Source organism: Enhydra lutris, unplaced genomic scaffold (genome assembly GCF_002288905.1).
Source record: "Enhydra lutris kenyoni isolate GAN:26980312 unplaced genomic scaffold, ASM228890v2 scaffoldscaffold2, whole genome shotgun sequence".
Taxonomy (NCBI): Eukaryota; Metazoa; Chordata; class Mammalia; order Carnivora; family Mustelidae; genus Enhydra; species Enhydra lutris.
In genome coordinates this window covers 68,670,192-68,690,451 of record NW_019154086.1, presented here as the reverse complement: position 1 = coordinate 68,690,451, position 20,260 = coordinate 68,670,192, and the positions used below count along the sequence as shown (strand labels likewise).

The 20,260-nt window shown below is 37.9% G+C and overlaps 1 protein-coding gene across 1 annotated transcript in view; it reads right to left on the bottom strand.

Annotated features, from left to right (window-relative positions):
* The window catches only part of LOC111151629 (gamma-aminobutyric acid type A receptor rho3 subunit), a 44,763-nt gene extending 24,711 nt beyond the window's left edge, over nt 1-20,052 (bottom strand). The window contains exons 1-4 of the mRNA XM_022509744.1: nt 19,928-20,052; nt 10,903-11,021; nt 4,288-4,355; nt 1,720-1,943 (exon numbers count right to left, since the gene is read on the bottom strand). Of these exons, the coding sequence (XP_022365452.1) occupies nt 1,720-1,943; nt 4,288-4,355; nt 10,903-11,021; nt 19,928-20,052 (536 nt within the window). The remainder of the gene's footprint in view (nt 1-1,719; nt 1,944-4,287; nt 4,356-10,902; nt 11,022-19,927) is intronic.
* Nucleotides 20,053-20,260: the final 208 nt, after the last annotated feature.

Here is a 20,260-nt window from a genome sequence, read left to right as displayed (position 1 = left end):
CTGCTATGGCCCAAAGCCCCAGGGTCAACAAAGATCCTCTTACCAGGCAGGATATTTCAAGGGCTTGGAGACTGAGCCAGAAATCATTCTTTGGAATGTGCAGGGTAAGGACAATCTACTAGAGTTAATTCCTTCATCACAATAATTAATTTTAAAAAGTTAAAAGTTTTTAACAGTTGATTTCCATGGCCAGAAGCTGCCATTCTGCTTCTGATTCTTAGTGAGGCCTGACTCCAGTACGTATTCGAGTCCCAAGGTACTCCTGACTTAAAAGTTCTAGCAAAAGTAATACTTTCCTTTAATTGCATTTTTAAAAACATTGACAGCAATATGGCAACAGCATCTTTGTCCTAAAGTGAGCATGGTGTTTCTGGTGAACAAAAAGAATCTGTATTAATTTTCTATTGCCACCGTAAAAAACTACCACAAACTTGGTGGCTTAAGACAACAGAAATTTATTCTCTTGCAGTTCTGGAGGACAGAAGTCTGAAATTAGTATCACTATGCTAAAATTAAGGTGTCAGAAAGGCTCTCTTCCTCCAGAAGCTCTCAGGGACAAATCCATTCCTTGGTTTTTACAGCTTCCGGCAGCTGTTGGCAGACCTGTGCTAGTGGTTTTATCATTCCAGTCTCTGTCTCAATGGTCACATTGCCTTTCTTTTTTTTTTTTTTTTAAGATTTTTTTTATTTATTCATTTGACAGATAGAGATCACAAGTAGGTAGAGAGACAGGCAGAGAGAGAGGAGGAAGCAGGCTCCCCGCTGAGCAGAGAGCCCGATGTGGGGCTCGATCCCAGGACCCTGGGATCATGACCCGAGCCGAAGGCAGAGGCTTTAACCCACTGAGCCACCCAGGCGCCCCGGTCACATTGCCTTTCTTGATCAAAGAGGCTTACGATTGATTGATAGCATTTGGGTCCCAACCAATTGATCCAGGATAATTTTCCTATCTCAAGATCCTTAACTTAATCACATCTGCAAAGATTTTGTTTTCCTCCCCAAATAGAGAAATTTTCACATGTTCCAAGGACTAGGATGTGGAATCCGTTGGGGAGACATTTTTTTTTTTTTTTCTTCAGAGTCTTACTGGAGACTTTATGGGATTTCTAAGACATGAAAAACATTGAATTACTTGGATTTACTAGACATTTTTAGAATTACCAATGATAAGCTATTCAGCATGCACAGGATCATTAGGCTAAAAAAACATATTGTGAATTAAAGATGAAGGGCTGTTATAGCATAGTGTCAGAAAACAATGTTTTGAATTAAAAAAATGAAAAGGGAGTAAACAAATGTTTGGTAATTTGAATGATGACTATACCTTCTTGTAAAAAATGAAGGAGATAATTAAGAAAACTATTTAATTAATTTAACCCAAGGTTCCAAGACTGCTTGGTCATGTTCAGCTGATAAAAAAGAAAAGCAATTTTGTGCACCTATAAAATCGTGGGCCAGACTCTTAGGGATTTCCATAATCCAGCTCCACTCTGTCCAACCTTATTTTCTATTATTCTCCAATGATATGCTGAGTAGAGTAGAAAACTAGTCTTTAAAATGTGAAAGTTAGAACAAGGAATAATCACATTTTCTGCTTATGTCCCAATCTTCAACAAGACTAAACAAACAGTAATATTGTGAGTTTAGTCAGAAGTGAGATCCACTAAGCTTTGGTGTAGACAGCCCTGGAAGCCAAAGAAGGTACACAGCCCACCTTACCTGAGACTGAAGAGGACATTTCCATCAGGGTATATGCGCAGCATTATGTTCTCCACAGTTGTATCATGAATGAAGGATCTTTTAGAGTGGACAAAAAAGATGTCAGGCACCCAAATCTTTTTGATCAATCTATGATCAAAAGTCATGCTTTTGTTTGTTGTGCTAGGAAAGGAGAGCCTCTCATCTTTCCAGTAATGTCTGAGATAAAAAGTCATTGTAAAGTCCTAGGCAGAGAGAAAAAGAGACAAGTCAAAGCCAGTAGGACTATGGTTCAGGATGATCAATTAATACCATTAGTCCTAGACTGATTGGCACGGGTATTAATGACCTATAAAGTGAATGGCTTATATTGTATTTTCAGGAAGATTTAGGATGAAGCCAGTGAGCTTGAATTGCAAAGCCTCTCCTTCACCTGGAATCTGGTGAATGTTGGATTTCTAGGAACCGGAGAGAATTCAAATTGGGGAAGGGAAGCCAGGTTATAACTAGGAAATATTTCTACATAAGCACTGGTAAATCACCTAAAGAGATCTTGGAAGTAAAGGGTTTGGAACTACATGGCCCAGTATTTTATTTTGACTTATTGTTTCTTTGTAAATAAACATTTACCTTTATAATGATTTCTCTATCCATAAATTCATTTTTTTTTTTTGTTAAAGAAGCCCTGACCCCAAGTTGAATAAACTACAGTCCCACAAAAATGGATACAGCATTTATTAGAGTTGTTCATAGAAAGCATGCTGTCAGAGATCCCGAGATGGAGACAACAATTTTCCTCAGCTTGAGAGAGAGAGAAAGAATACCAAGAAATGGTGGTTCTCAAAATCTAGTGTGCAAAAGACTTACCTGTGAATCTGTTAAAACAGCACATTCCCCAGAAGCTAGTATTCTGAGATTCTGACCCAAAATGGCTCAGGGAACTGGATTCTTAGTGTATAACCCAATTGTGAAGAGATAAAGATGGTGGATGGGCAGAGCAATATTAGCATTATTTTATTAGGAAAAAAAATGGTTGGTCAATACTTTGAGCTTTGTTTGGCTCTCAGATGCTACATTTAACATCTTGTTTGTTTGAACAAAAACTCCCCCAGCTACATCCAAGTCATTGGGTGTGGATGATGATGATATGTTTCACCTTGCACAACTGTTTACTTCTTACTAACATTTATTTCCCAACAATACTCAAATTATTCTTGGACTAGCACATGAGACAGAACTTTGACATTTATTATATAAGTGAAAGACAAAACTCAGTAAACTACAGATAAGTCACCAATTAATGATGAGCTATTTTTTTTTTTTTAAGGTTCAGAATAGAGGTACATTGTATTACTGCTCTAGGTTAATCTGGGAACATCAGACATGTGTAATTTTGAATTAGGGTGAGAGCAAATAAATAGAATGATTCATTCATTCTCGTAACACTGCTCTATAGGGAGTTGTGTGGGTTACTGCATGGATTGCTTTAGTAAGCATATATTTAGAATTAGGTGCTCAATCTGATTTGAGCTTATGTAGTCAAATAGCAGACATTAGTACATTTCAGTTGACACATCAGCACCACCACTAGTGGGCACCATCACAAGAAATCAGGCTGAACACCATGTTGAGAGGAGAGTGGGGTAAAACTTCAAGGAACTGAAAGTGAATTCAGGGTGGGAAGATGAGAAATGAGAAGAAAAAGAAGCCGACACTGGGGGCCACTGATAATTAGAAAGCATTTTCACCTTGGGCATGGAGAATCCAGTGCCATTTTAGCTGATACTGAGTCCCATAGCTCATCTTATTCAGGAGAGAAGGATGAGGCCTAGTTTTAGGGGCACTGGGGTGGAGACAATGAGATTTTAGATGCAGACAGGGTCATTCAGGGATAATTTAGAGATTATGCCAGCGAAGAGGAAAAGAGTACTTGTTCCTGGAGTACAACAGACTCAAGAAAATGTTGGTGGAAGGTGGTTTTGGTCAAGGAAGAGCCAAAACTTTCTAAACAAGGCATTATTGAGTAGTGAGTACTATTGGTGTTATTCCCTTTAGGAGTAGGGTGGTTAAAATGAAGGAAGTTTCATAGTGAAACTTGAAATAAATACTGAATTCGATAATGATAAGCACTAGGAAAACATTAACTGAAGGTTGAAACAAATATAACAAGTCATAGAAAGTTTGTTTAGAATTTGCTGGAATTTTTATATGTTCTATAATTTTTCATTCAGTTAGTCAATGACTAGTAGGAGGAATCACTATAAATAAAAATATTAAGTACATATATAAAAAGATTACTGATCTTCCAATTTAATTGATTTATATTTTCTAGGTCTGGTTTCCTAAAGAGATTTCCTACCTTTTTTTTTTTTTTTTTACATTTTATCTTTAACTGTAGTATTTGCATAAAGTAACATTTAAAATCTAAATTCAAGCAGAAAGAAATGAATAAAGAGCAAAGTAACTTCAACTCTATGAAAAAATACATATTAGTAACATACATAATTAAATTGGTTTACTAAAACACCAGTGATTTTGACACTATTCTTTATCCTTTCAGGAAAAGACCAGTATCTCAGAGAAACTTACCATGTTAACCTCTGAAATGCTGTCAATGCTTTCAACCTGGACATCTATACCTACTGGCACTGGAGACCCTTCAGAAAGAAGAATGAATGATATATTGAGAAATCATTAAAATTATTTTGGAAATGTTCAAAGCAGAGATAGAACAATTTTGTAAGTGAATTAATTAAAAAATTTTTAACAATAAATTTCTCCATTATCTATTGATATATTATTATATAGTCAATTACAATAAAAGGCACGTGTAAATAAATGTTATTTCAAAAAGCATTGCACATTTGCTTAGAAACAACTCAATATTTTCCTTCTTATAGTATACTTAGAGTATAGAAGTAGCAAGTCCAATTTTTGTTTTTTGTTTTAGCTAGCAGTGATTTAAAATGGAACAATGTTTCAAAACTGTGTCCAAGAGTGTACAGAATTATGTATTCTTGATTGTAAGGATCATATTTTATAGTCAGGGACTGGAGTAGTCGTGGAGCTCATAACTCTGAAAATGTTGGAGCCTTTTCTCCCTTGCCAGAAAATCAGCTTCTTTCATTTGGCAGGGCATGGCAGGCTAGACAAGAGACGGTAGATAGAACAGTGCTAAGCACGGATGCCACACATTCACAATCGTCTCTTTGCAGGACGTCAGTAACCATAATCTGCACTTGGGAGGAAGCAAACATCCTTAGAAATGTGTTTGATGAGAATGTATTGAAAGTCAGAATTGGAGAAAACTCAGATAAGTGCCAAGATTTGTTTGAAGTTGGGTCTCAATGAATCCAGTTCATGGGTCCCGAGAACATGGATGACAATGCCATAAGAGAATCTAGACCAGACCGAGACCAAGGTGTTTCCTTGCTACACCTCACCAAGGGTTTCATCAGTTCCTGTGTGAGGGTAAACCGATGATAACAACTTTCTTCTTTAGTACCGTGCATGGAATTTGGTGTATATATGTTAAATAATTTATATGTTTATACATGTAGTCTTCATATGTTTTCTTTTCATAGTAACCAATTCTCAATGAAATTTTATTGTCTCTGTAGAATTCTGAATTTAAAAAAATGCTTTCAACTATTTTTGAAGAAACAGACATCTTGCCTACATGGATCCCAGATGGCTGTTTTAGTCAAGATTCTAAGAGTGAGACGGTCGGTCTAGAAAACTTGCTCCTTGAGGCTAACTAATGTCTGGATTTGTGATATGTGACATACATGTGCTGATCATTCAGCAGAGTGCCCAATGATCGTCTTTTAAATGCACAACACACGGTCAATTATTTCAGTGGCTGCTTTGGGCTCAGGTCATGATCTCAGGGTCCTGGGATCCAGTTCTGAGTCTGGTTTCTTGCTCATCGGGGAGTCTGCTTCTCCCTCTGCCTGCTGCTCCCCCCTGCTTGTGAGCCCTCACTCTCTCTGTCAAATGAATAAATAAGATCTTTTAAAAAAATAGATAAAAAATAAATGCACAACACATTATAAAATGAGCTATGCCTCACCAGTCTCTGTTCACCATCTAGGACTCCCCTCATTAACTGGCTGAAGTTACTGTCACTTTATCAAGACAGATTTCCTTTTATGTTCCATAATATGTCCTCATATCATTACTTACAGTAGCTCCAGCTGGAGAGGCCCTAGACTTGTCACCCAACTACATTGCTCACTCTGGGCTTCAGGAACACTTTGCTCGCATCTTAACCACCAACGGCTTCCTGCAGTATTAGACCAATTATTTTCTATACATTAATTATGACAATTCTATTTAAGAATTGTTTAATAATAATTATGGTTATGTATTAACTTGGGAACTCTTTGGGGATTACTCTATTACATACTGAGTTCAGCTCTGATGCTTTTGTTTTGTTTACTTTTTTCTTTAATTAGTAGAGAGATCAAAATAGAAATTCATGGCCTTTCAGGATGGCTTCAGGATGAGTAAATATTCCCATTAACTCCAATAGTCCAAGGGATTGAAAGGCTTGGCGAAGTCTTAGAGAGGTAGCAGAAATGTCCTGGTTAAAATTCTGGCAATAGAGTCACAGAGTAGAGTTTGAAACCAGCTCTACCACTCATCCATGATCCAGGGTAAGTGACATTTCTAAGCTTAGTTTCCTCACCTATAAAATCCTAGTAGCAGTACTCACCATGGAGACTTTTTGAGGACTAGAAAAATACACAGTTACTAAACTTAATTGGTGCTCCATAAATGGGACAAAATATATGTTATTGCTATTGCAATTCAGCAAAAATGCAAACCTGTTCATAGGAACACAAGCTACTAGTCCCAATCCTGCACTCAAACATTTAGATAATCAGTCCACTCCTGATGAGAAAATGATTCAGTGCTTCTCACAGAGCACTTATTTTATGAAAAAACCTGTGAACAATTTGCATGTCAAGTCTTTTGACTTGTAAGCAGAGCCCAATTGCTAATGACTGTTCCTGCAAGGCTGGGGAAGTCATATAAAGTCACCACACACGGAGATATTCACGCCACCACTGGAAAGCACTAGACCCTCAGGGTTGTTGGAAGACTGGTCTGGGGTAAAGAGTGGGGCAAAAACATGGCTTGTCTATTAGGAATGGATTCCTGGAAACATTACTGATTTCTTTCTTCATCCATTCAATTCTATTCTTGGGGAATGAGGGCTTCCGTTTTGAAGAAAAGTGTTTGCCCTCAGGTGCCATCTGACTTCATTTTTGGCTCCTCTGGACTTCATGCCCAAGTGTACCTTACTTTGGGGTCTAGGAATCTATATATTCTCAAGGACAGTGTGAGGCGGAGGGCTATGTAAAAGCAAGATGTAAAATTACAGAATTTTGGAGCTGGCTATAGTTGCAAATACCATTCCTTTTACAGATAAGAAGCTGAGTCTCAGAGGGTAGTAATAAAGCGCATGGATTAAAAATTATGGAATTTCTAGCTACTAAACCTGAGTTAAAGCCAAAACTTCCATAAATCCTTTAATTTCTCCAAGTCTCAGTTTGTTTTCTGTAAAATAGGGGAAATAAATCTATGGTACTTACCTAATAGCCTTACTGTGAGACTAAATGTTCAAACACCTTACCGACCAAACTGTCTAGCATTGGTTGGATCAGTAATGTGTAGAACACCACGAACAATAACAATTTCACAAATACATTAATTCCATATATAAAGCATTTGGAATATAGTGTAAATAAGGAAACATTAGCCATTATCATTATGTGTTAATTACCCAGGATCAATACGCAGGTAGTAGCGCACACATTTGTAGTCTTTTTTATATACAAGAAGATAGACCATCAGTCTTTTTTTATCCATGCTGGGATAAAGATTGTTAAATAACAGTCATATATCTTATGTGTATAGTGCACTTAAAATACATGATACAATATATTATCTCATATTATCATCACAGCCGTTTGTTAGGTAGGTAGGTAGAACCCATGTTAGCTCCATCTGACTTATGACGTAACTCACTCGGAGATGTTAGCAGCCTTGCCTGAAACCCAAGGCTAGTTAATGAAGGAACACAGCCAGGTCCCTCTGGCTCCCAGACTAGCCCTTGTGCTTGACAAACATAGATTCCATGGGTGGCTTTCACAACGTTAGCTTTTGTCTTGACTCAGGAACCAGGATCTAGATGCTCAATTGATTTCATTTTAAAGGAACAAAGAAATCATCATCTCTAAGACTGAAACCAAAAGCCCTCGGTGATGAGAGATGTAAAGGGTAGGAAAAACATAAAGAAAATGAGTTGCAATTTATAACCCAAGTTAAACAAAAAGTTCCCCTAAATTTATATCCTCCTGTTTCCACATAATGAGTCAATTAATCTTCTAATGCTTTATAAAAGTAAAAAACACTGCAGTAGCAGCTAGTTTTAATGTTAAAGCTAATTAGGAAAACACATTAAGGCAGGAGAAGTGCTGAAGTTACATTTAGCTCAAGAGGAAAGAAATATGTGCGTGTGTTTATATTATGGACAAGTATAAAGAAGAAGATAAATTAAGCCTGGCTTATATGTCCTGCAGCCTGATTTCCTGGGAAGGCAGCTTTAAGAGAACAGAGAAATGGGTCACTGGTAGAAGCTGTTCTGACCAAGACTAGATATGGTTAAGGACTGGTTTTCGCGGAACTACCAGGCTGACAATTCTGCTTGAATTTATGGATTTTTCTGCCTGAGCTGACTGAACACATAAGACATTTGGACACCATTTAGCCCCAGTCCATGATTGTCAGAAAAATTTCTTCATCGTGGGATGATTTGCCACCTGCCACTAAGTAGCACGTTTCAATTGCATTTTTAATAACCCCACAATGTAGCCTCAGGAAAAATAACTGCTTTTTAATAAAGCATTCCCACTCAAAATAAAATCTTAACATGTATCTCGAACAGATCAAAAGAAGTGGAAATTTAAGGTCAGTTTTATGTTTTTCTGGGGGACCGGGATGATCTAGGGGAGGGAGAATGAAGATTTAAGTGTTTTTTTTTTTTTAAAGATTTTTATTTATTTGTCAGAGAGAGTGAGCGAGCACAGGCAGACAGAGTGGCAGGCAGAGGCAGAGGGAGAAGCAGGCTCCCCACAGAACAAGGAGCCCGATGTGGGACTCAATCCCAGGACGCCGGGATCATGACCTGAGCCGAAGGCAGCTGCTTAACCAACTGAGCCACCCAGGCGTCCCCCAAGATTTAAGTGTTTTAAGGTAAGAGCAGAAAGTCCTCCCCGAGTCTTCTGTCCCAGTGTCTCTCAAATTGTAAAGTGGATTCAAATCACCTGGGGATCTTATTAAAATGCAGATTTTGATTCAGAAAGCCTGAGCGTGGGGCCTGAGCTTCTGTATTTTTAACTAACTCCCAGGTGATTCTGCTGCCAGTCCTTGAACTACATTGAGTGATAAAGCCTTTCTAGAGTGCTTGTTTCAAGGTCCAAATTCAAGGACAGCCATTTTTCTCTCAATCTTTCTGGCTTTCAGTGGTCTCAAATAGATCCACAGAACACTTTCTTCTAAGATAGGAATTCATTTAATTGAGGAACCTAAAGTGACAGGAATTAAAGCGGTTTTTTTGTACTGGTGTTGAAGAGCGTACGTCATTTTGAGCTTCTAATTGCTGTTCAGGGGAGGCCAGGTCCAAGCCATTTCTGTGCGACTGGCGCCCTCTAGTGCCTGAAAGGCCCACGGCGGGGCAAGTTTATCTTCGTAACATTTTCTGCAGCTAAAGGTTGGTAGGAGAGGCTTTAGAAACTTTTTATAGAATCATGGACACCAAGGAACAGAATTATTGCGTGATGGCTGTAGAGTACATGTTCCAAACTTTGGGCAAACTTTCGTTGGGGGAAAGAAACGGTCTGTTGGGAATGGTAGCTGAGGGCTCAGGCATTTTGGGGAGAATTCCAGTAAGGAAGACATGTCTGAGGAGCAGTGATGTTGAAGAAAATAAGATAAAGGAGCAGTCCCAGAAGTAAACACAAACACATCTTTAAACCTGATTAATTGCGAGGCTTCTAAAAGCTTAAATTAAGTTTAATAAGTGTTAGAAATACTCTGGAAAACCACAAAATGAAATGCCCCAAGATTTAATGTGATGCTGAGAATCTAATTCAGCAATTATCAAATGTGGTTCTCAGACCCGCTGTATCAGCATCACCCAGGAGTTGATTAGAAAAACATATTGTTGGCCCCACCCAGATCTGGGAATTGCCACCTGGGTGTGGGGGTGGGGCTCTGCAATCTGTTGTTAAGAACCCCTCCGTGACTTTGATGCTTGTTAATGTTTTAGTCAGGAACCTAATAAAATCAGAGCCAGACCCTCAGAATTGCAACCCAATGGATTCCACGAAATTAAAAAACAACAAACATCCCTCAACATCACAACTCCCTGACCTGCTGTTTTATTTTACCTGCTAACAAGTGAGTTCTCTGAGGTACCTTGCTGTGCTTCCCTTGGTCATAACCACAAGAGAGCCAGTGCCACGGGTGTTACCTCACTCTGAAAACTTAAAGTATGAGTTGTTTATGAAAAAGCTGCACCTGTCCTATAGCTGATCCCTAATACTCCAGTGTGGAAACTGGGGCGTAGAGAGGTTAGGATACTGGAGTATTAGGGATCATGATAGTGCCTACTCACGAGGCACTGGGAAGGTGGAATAAGCTAGGGCATTAACAGGCTCAGCCCAGTGCCTGACACTCCAACAATCTGGAAGGTGCTGGAAGTAATAAAAAGAAAAACCTGAACAGAGGTTTTCATAGGAAGCCATGGCATTTGGTGCGTTAGTCCTTTCACCAAAGCCAGGCATTCAAGCTCATAAAGTTATTCAATAAGATATTATGGCTATCATCACAGAATCCATTTTATAGGTTTTAGTTGGAGAATAAGTTGCTGTATAGGCATGATCTACCCACTCACTATTTACCGAACACACCCTATTTATAATTAGTAAATAGTGTGGATCCATAACTAGAGACATTTATCTTTTTTTGATCAATTTAAAATTTATCAATTTTTCTCATTCAAGAGAATATCATTGTAAGCTTTTTTTCTTAATTGATGGTCTTGTGTTTTGGTCTTAATTGCTTCAAATTTTCTACTTCATTTTCACAGTGCAAGGGATTGCGGCACAAGAGTTTTGTAAAGATAATGCTTACCTCCAAATCCAGGTCTCATTGCAAAGTCGTGTTCCTCTATATGGAGAAGTTGCTCGTATTGCAGGAGCCATGCTTTGGTACTGTCATCTTTCCTCATTCTGGCTTCTTGTTTGTTATCCCTCCAAAAGGGGGAAAATACTTTTGAGATATACATGTTCTGGGTAATTTAATTTAGATTAGCCTTCTGCATTCAACTTGGTATCCTCTGAAATATAACCATTAAAGCTCATTTTCTCAGCTTATACTACACATAACTAAAGAGCTGACAAGATTTACTCTTTATTATATAATGGTGGGCAGGTAAGGTAACCCAAAATTTGGAGCAATTTAGGTGATCAACCAAGTCTGGATGTAAAGCACTGGCAGGTAATGTTTCTCAGAATATAGGTTTTTAGACCAGGAAAACCTTGTCATTACCACCTTGGATTCACGCATCCCACCCCAGATCACTAGGCCCGAGGAAACAGGGCCTAGGAATCAGCATTAAACATGTTACTTAAGTGATTCTTGGGGCCATCAAAGTCAAACAACTTCTGCACTAAGACACTAAAACAAAAACAAAGATAAAAACAAAACCAAAAAACACTGAAAAATTGTAAACTGATGAAAATAGTGTTTTACAAAGAAAAAATGAGCAGAAGGTGTGCGTGCAAGTTGAGATTAGAGCAGAATGTCTGTAGGAGGTTCTAGAACCTGAGGGATGGCAATGGGAATGGAGAGGAATCCAGAACGAAAATGGATGGATTTGGCATTGTGCTTGTTTTTGTATTTGGATTGTACTTGATGTCTGGTACGGTCGTGAAGTAGGTGAAGTCAATTTTCATCTACAGTTCTCTGGGGTAAAGGCAAAGTGGGGTGTGGCCTCTTGCGTGTCCTCCCTGCAACGCTCCCTCCCCCCACCCCCAGAGTCTGAGCTGGGAGTTACTCTGTTACTCCCTGGGTCTGTGAACTTGGAAAAGTTGCTGAATCTCCTTGACTCATTTTTGGTCCTGTGATCCATACTTCGCAGTGGTTTGCTAAGTGTGGAGGCAGGATGTCTGTGGAAACACAGCTCCTCTGGAAGTGGAGCAATCCTCTTGTCCCAGGTGCTCGCAACTCTGCTCAGCTCCTTCCTGAGAAAGATGCCTGCCAACCTCACTGTGAGCAGCAGCAGCTGAAGCAATAACAAGCCAGACACCGAGGGGTCTACTAAGGGAATTTCAGTTACTCTGAATTCCTGATATGCTTTTGCGTTCATAAATGTCTTCTCCAGAAAGCATGGTGAACTCTAATGGAAGACTTGTAGATGCAATTTCTTAGCTCAATAAAGTGCCTGTGATGGTGAGAATTTCACATCCTGAAACAGCTGGATGAAGAAATATGTCTAGGCTTATGGACATCTATCACCATCCAGAATGGTTTTTCAATAGGAAAGTTTCTGGTACAGACCCTCAGAGACTTATTTTTGCCTTTGAGAGAAATGGGGGAAGTTGGAAGACGAAATCTGTCTTGGGTAGAAGACAATGAGTTTGATTCTATACATATGAAGTCATTATATCCTACAAATAACTGAATACATAGAACTATTTCTTCCAAGGATCTCAAATTAATTAGACCATTTCTTTTCAGGAGCAAGAGTGAGCGATTTATTGAAAAAGTAATAGCAGCTAATATGTTTATTAAAAGCCTACTATGTTCAAGGTCTCATGCCAGGATATTTGGTAAATATTATCTTCTTTGGCATGCATTTGAATCACTTGGTTTGCTGGGACCCATGCCCAGAGTTTGCATTTATAACAATTTTTTAGGAGAACCACTGGTCTGGAAAATAGTAGACATTTAATCAAAGCTAGCTAATTGTTACTATCTTAGGAAAAATGAAATATGAATTTGGTGAAAACTCATGAAAATTTGTGAACTCCTTTGGTAATATAATACAACTAAATGGTGAGCACTCATGTGTCTTTTCAGAGCATACATTTTCAGAAGCATCATGAGATTGGAAAGGATCAATCTTAATTAAGAATCCCAAGAACACTGAACACAGAGCCTCTTAAAAAGCCCACTCTTGGCAGTACCGAAAGGACACACACCTGTTCTTACCTCAAGGACTCTTCTGATACACAGTGAGATGTCCCATACCTGTTTATCTTTTACTTTATCTTTACCTTACCTATTTTGCAAAAAGGATTGTGTGGCTTATATACCCTCTAAAAGAATTTTGAAAACATATGTACTCATACATTTAAAAAGATGTCTATAATTTTCTCATTATAAAATTTAAATTTACTCAAATATCGACAAATATTGATAATTTAAAAGAGAACTCCTATTCCTACACTTAATGTATTCAGTGACTCTACATATTCACATTATACATTTTAAAATACATGAAATGGGGTGCCTGGGTGGCTCCAGTTGATTAAGCATTTGCCTTTGGCTCAGGTCTTGATGCCAGCCCACACTGGGCCCATCAGGGAGTCTGTTGCTCCCTCTCTTCTCCATCCCCTCCACTTGTGCTTGCTCTCACTCTCTCAAATAAATAAAATCTTTAAAAAAATACACGAAACAAACTTCTCTTTAAAAATAAGAAATTTTCTATCATTCTTTGCTTTCTTTGAACTTGTATTTCCATTTTATTTTCTTCATAGAATTTTATCACCTCATATATTTCTTTGCAAGAATATATGCATTCACTTTGAAATGAACTCTTTTAGCATCTATGACTATTACAAATGAAGCAAAATATAACTCATATAAATGTTGATACTTATGAAAATTATGAAAATTTATTAGAAAGGTATTTCTTGATGAAATGATTGTATATTTTCCCTAATTACATCATGTATATGGATATTACTCCTTGCTATAATGAAATCAGATCTAGCATAAATTATATTCCCATTCTTTACTTTATAGATGAAATTATTAAAAAAACTTTTACATACATGAATTTTGAAGAAATTCTATTTCAACATTGTTTCAGCAATAACTTAATTAAATTCTTTCTTACTTCCTAAAACTCACATTGTGATCTATCATCAATAATTATTTCTAGTGATTTGTAACCTGACAAATTAATTAGGTTCTTCGATTTTATTGAAAACAAAGAAAAAAAAGTCACCTACTTTGGAAGACCATGTGTTATTTACACTAGCGTCATGCACTACCAATCAACGATAATATTTATAATGATCTCTTTGTACCTAGGAGGATTTTATATTCAGGAAGAGGGAGAGGTATGCCTTTATTTTGCCAAATGAGACAGAGCCATCATGAAGGAGACTGCAGTCCAGTTTTCAGGTAGATTAATTCTAAGAAAGAGGTCAGAGGAAGTCAAAGATCCAGAAATTGATTGTTTTAAAACTATCTGTGCCCACATGCCCCTCTGATAGCTTGCATGTACCTTTAGGAGTATAGGTGTCCTGGCATGAAGACCCTGGCTTATAAAATAAGATATACATAAAAATTAATAAAGTGAAGACCAAAATAGGACAAAGGCAAGAGAAGCAAATATGCTTAATAAGGGGGTTAATATATGATGGAGCACCAGGTTTAGCTCAGAACTTTCTGGTCTAATTCAATATATATATATCACTTTAAACCACTTTGTGTCTCCTGCCCTCTCCCCTTTTCTAGAAAAAGTAACTTCATTTTTAGTAGCTACTGAAAGAAGGTTTTTGGATAACATCTGTCTGGGAAGAGGGTCTTCTAAAAGGCTCAGTGCTGATAGGGTTGAGCAAAGAAATCTCAGTTCACAGAAGAGTCTTACATGAGAACTCTCAATCTTTGTCTTTGCCCACAAAGTGTAACAAATATTGAGGAAGAGTAGGTGTAAGTCTTGTAATAGTCATCACTTTTCGCTTTGAGTTAGAATCTTTTCCTTCCTGGATGAAACAAAGGAAACCTATTTCCATGCTCTCCCTCTTCTTGGTATCAGAAACTCTATTATAATTTTGTGATTAAGAAAGTGGGGGAAGAAAAGACTGGATTTTGAGTGGATTCAGAGAGATTAAGGGAGTCTTTGAGGAGGATATGTTATGCAAAGAATTAGAAAGTACTAGAGCCAGATGAGGAAAAGTAAATACATCTAAGTCATTCTGAGGCATTGGGGTTAAATAAATGGAATGACAAAAACTCATTTTAATTGAGTCACTAACACTCAGCAGGTTATTTACAAAGCTGCTTTCCCAAGGTCTATATATTTGATTAATTTACTAGGATGAAACTAGTTGAAAACAAGTAAGTTGACATGAATAGACTATTTACCCAAGGAAGGATATAATTAACAAGCATACTAAAAAAAAAAAAATGTTTAATCTAGGACTGCCTGGGTGACTCATTCAGTTAAGCATCTGACTTTTGATTTCAGCTCAGGTCATGACCTCAGGGTCCTGGGATCTAGCCCAGTATCAGGCTCTGGTCTCACAGGGAGTCTGCTTGGATTGTCTCTCTCCCTCCCCTCCTGCCCCTCCTCCTTTGTGTTTGAGTGCACACTCTCTCTCCACTAAATAAACCTTTAAAAAATAAAAATAAAAAACATTTAATGTAGAGAGTTAACAGCAAGATATCAATTAAGAACAATACCATTTTATATCTATTAAATGAGCCCCAAACACAAAATCTCAATAGCCAACCATGTTAAAACCATGTTAAAATGGTATGACAAAATGGAAATATTTACACTTTGTAGGTGACAGTGCAAATATTTGCAAAACCCTTTTAGAAATCAATTTCAAGTGCTATGAAGATAATTCATATGCTTTGACTCATAATTCATTTCCAGGAATTTTGTAATTTTTATTGGTACAGGGAAAACTACATGCATAAAAATATTTACTGATTCACAACAGTGCAAAACTGAAAATAAATGTTCAATAATAATTGATCCTTTAATTCAAAGTAATATTATGGAGTGATTAAAATTACCAACCATTATCATGTCTGTGAAACAATGTAGAAAGTGATTAACTTAAAAAAATACAAAATAGTTTCTATACTATAATTTTAAACATGAAAAATCATGGAGCTATATGAATAAGGATTAGAACTTGGAAAAGGGAAAACATAATTGAGATTCTTTTTGTTGTTTCCATGTAAAATTCCGTTATTGAATGTGTAATAAATGCTTTATAAATTATCTGGAACAAGTTGAACTTGCCATCTTGGATCTTTTCCGAAGAAGGATTCAGGCATCACTCTCCACCTTATCATTCCATTCTCCTTGTTATTCCAGAAGCATGTCCTGCTGCTTAACATGGAGTTTTTTGGTTTTTTGTTTTTTTGTTTTTTTTTCTCTCTCACTGGAGCTCTGTTACGAACCAACACACCAAAGGAATCCAGTAGTCTCAAATAATGTGTAGGCAACATTTAAAAACTCCTTGCATAGATTTATTATTTTCCTTTTTAAAAATATAAATGAAGCAAAAATGTCCTATTGGGCTACATAGATGCAAATCCATGAATGCAATAAAGTAGGAACATTAGGTGATCCAGTTTTTGATCACTAGGACCACCTTCATACTTCTGGATCTGATGCTTATATCTAGGTCCCTGAGGCTTTTGAACTATCTTAGGGAGGACATAGTGCATTTTATAAGTCTTGTGGCTTTGACTGAGCTGTTCCTGAATTCTCCAGTTCTGGGAAGACATACCTGACTTTAGTCAACATACCGTCTCTTATAAAGGAAAAAACCCCATACAGAGAAACATTTCTGTGGAGGAGCCACCCAGAGAGAAGGCCCCATTTGAGACATGACAGTTTCTATATCTTACTTGGGTCTCTATCTAATCATGAGCTCAGTGATAAGGCCTCAGTTTCCCTATCTGTGAAATAAGCAAATTAGACCAGTTTAAGAGCTGGTCTGCAGGTATTTTTTTTTTTTTTTTTTGCATAGCCCATATGTTATATTAAATTGGAAAATTTCACATGAAAATCTTACTTTCCTGCGTCTTTTACAAAATCAAAGAATCTGGCAACACCGGGGTCAAGTTTTCTTGCAACAAGAAAAGGCTGGACATGACCAGCTATGGGCTTCAGAGGAGCACTCTGTCTGTAGTTGGCCCAACCTCTACCACTGCCTTCTGTCTTCCTTGCAGGAGCACTTGCATTGCCATCCCTAGGACCATCCCTGTATGTTAGATTCACGGATGTGCTGGTAAATGTTTAGCAAGTTGTTCTCCCCGAGTACAAAAACAAAAACAAAAACAAAAACCCAGCCCTATTTGTAGTGTTTGCTGATTTCCATAATGTCAATACTTCCATGTGGCTGATTTCAAGGTACTGACAATATATATATTATATAAAAATAATATAGTAAAATATAGTAAAGGAATAAGGAAGTGGTGAGTTTTAAGTATTTATTACCTTTTTTTTTTTTTTTTTTAAAGATTTCATTTATTTACTTGACAGAGAGAGAGAAAGAACAAGCAGGGGGAGCAGCAGGTAGAGGGAGAGGGAGAAGCAAGTTCCCCACTGGGCAGAGAGCCTAATGTGGGGCTCAGTCCCAGGACCCTGAGATCATGACCTGAGCAGCCGCTTAACCCACTGAGCCACCCAGGTGCCCCTCATTACCTTTTTAAGAAATAATTATTTAATTGTATGTTTATAAATTATACACATAGTTTAATTTTTAATGATATTTATTTTCAACAGCTAGCAAACAGATTTCTTGGAAATGGTAACACTTGGCTCAAGCCAATAGAGGCTGACTCTGCACTCTACTCACTATTCTTGAGGCCACAGACACTGCATCTTTCCCCTAGCATCCTTAATCCCCGACTGGCACTTGGCATATAAAAGGGCACTCAATACGACTGTTGGAAGAATGAATAAATATTCAATGAGTCTATATGCCTAATCCTCTTTGTATCACCAGGGAGCCAAATCTCTTCCCTAGGTAAAACAGGGACATTTATCACCAGCCAAAATTTACTTTATTCGCCAATTCCCCTTCTCCTCCTGTTTTGTTTTTAAGAAACAAAAGGTATCTTTAGGTAAACAATTTTCACAATATTTGGATAAAAAGAGGAATATTTGGGTAAAGAGTAAGATGATATTCTGAAAGAAAATAATTAATAGCAAAGCATTTAAGGGACTGATTGTATGAAAACCAATATAATACACAGGGATGCCAGGTTATGTAAATACATCCACTTCATAGTTTTTAAAGAAAGATCATGCCTTTCTTCAATGTTTATTCTATTAGTTCTCTTGTGTTATAAAAGAATGGATTATTAATTAACTAATTCATTACTTACTTAGTTACTGATAATCAGATTGGGTGAGGGGCAAAGAACCTCACAGTATTTATTCACATACTAAGATCTGAAGAATCGGGCTCCTTACTCTAGAAACTACCCTAATAGAGTAACTTCTGTGTTTTTGTCAAAAATGCCTTCAAATCTGCATGAGAGACTGGCAAGTGACAGCTCAGAAATTGGCTGGCTGGATTACTCGGTTCACTCAGGGAAAATGATGGCTTTCATTCTAAGTGGCTACTTTTGAACCATGGTTGATGGTTTATTCAATCCTTATTGCCCAAGAGGATTTTTCTCTGAAGAACAAAAGACACTAATAGAAATTTCAATGAGTTATATTCTAGCTTGTTGCTGAAAGGGGTACCTCACTTAGGATATGGAGAAGTGAAAACAGACATGTTTGGCCCCGAGAAGTAGACACCCTGAGATTCCCTCTTCATTTAAATATAGTTAACAAGGAGACCTCCTATACAAGAACAAAAAAATTCGCACCTCACCACAAAGAACTGACGTTCTCCTCTTGCCCCTTAAAGAACACCTAAATGACCACACATAGTAGATGTTTCTGCAGCAACTCTGCCATTCATAGTGGGTCTGTGTGATGGGTTGGCTCCTACGACAATCTCTTTTCCTCAGTCTGGTGGTGTAACCTTATGCTCCCCAAATATTGCTTGCCTAACTGCCTTGAAGAAGACTCAGAAAGTGGCTAAACTGGACGAAACTTCATATTATCTCAGATCCGAGTGTGGGAAAAAAAGCATGGAAAAAGAGTGTGAGAGATGGCCCTTGATTTTTAAGGGCAGAGAAGAAATCAGGAGTCTAGTAAATTTTTCCTGCCTACCCCCTCACCTCCCCGCCGCTTCCTTTGTTTCTGGTCATCAAACCTGAGGCTTCACAAGGATTTATTAAAATTTCATGTTCATTTTCCTGATCTTATTGGGAGTGCCTCATAAATATTCAAGATGAGAGGGCAATCTGGCTGAAACAGCTGTCACCTCATTCATTGCCAAGGCTGGCTGGGTGATGTAACTCACCTAAATTCCTCAATTTCCCCTCCTGGGTATTTTTCAAAGTATTGCGCTTGGTGAAAAGGAGAGACTTCCCCCAAGGCAAGAAGTCAATTTTTGGCTATTAAAGGCACTTGCGTGGGAGGGTGACTAACCATTCCTTTTGCCTGGGACCCCTAGTACTAAAACCCATGGGTGAAGCAGGATGAACACTCTACCAGCTCATGTGCCTTTGCTAGCACGTGCGCACATGCTCTCAATTATTCATGATAAGATAATAATGATAATATATTGACATTCAGTGTAATATTTCAGAGGTATGAAAACTTACCTTGGAAGGCAACAAATGGCTTTAATGCTTTCCATTACTATGTTATCGATATATGGAACTGTCTACTCTTGAAGTCCTTGACATTAGAAGTTGTTGCTTAGACCAATTTCTACTCAAACAAATTTGGGGAAACTTTCAACCTGTGTCATTATCAGTAGTAATAAATGCATTATTCATCGAAGAAATACATTCCCTGAAAGAAGATCTCTATGCAAGCCCTTGTTTTCTCCAAAAATAAGCATATAATTGCCAGAGAGAGACCCAGGCTTCTGCTCTTCCTGATGCTACCCAGAAGTGATTTATTTTGATGGGTAAATGCTATCTCTAGAGACAGTCACCCACAAATATGTGATACCTGTGGAGATTTGTTTCTAGGTTTCCCATAGGGCTGAGGCAGCTGGTGCGGGAGGGCAATGACTGAGGAGAGGATATACTATGACTCTCTTACCGGGATCTTTTCACTGAAGAGGAGCACTGCGGGTGGGACTTCGTGATTTCAGAAGCAGCACAGTTACCCGGCATCAGTGCGATCCAGATGCTGGTGAAGAAGACCAACGGGGAAGCCAGGATCATCTCTTCCGAAAGAAAGGAATGTAGATGGATGCAGCCAATATTGCGATCCGTAGTGCTTCTTCATGCGTCTCTTTAAAAGGAAATAGAGTGCCAAGTAAAAGGAAAAGGAAATAGAGGGCAAAGTAAAGGTATCAAGGAAAAGGGAGAGGCATTGCCTTCAATGCGGTGTCTTTTGTTTTAGTAGATTAAATAGGTTCACATCACTTAC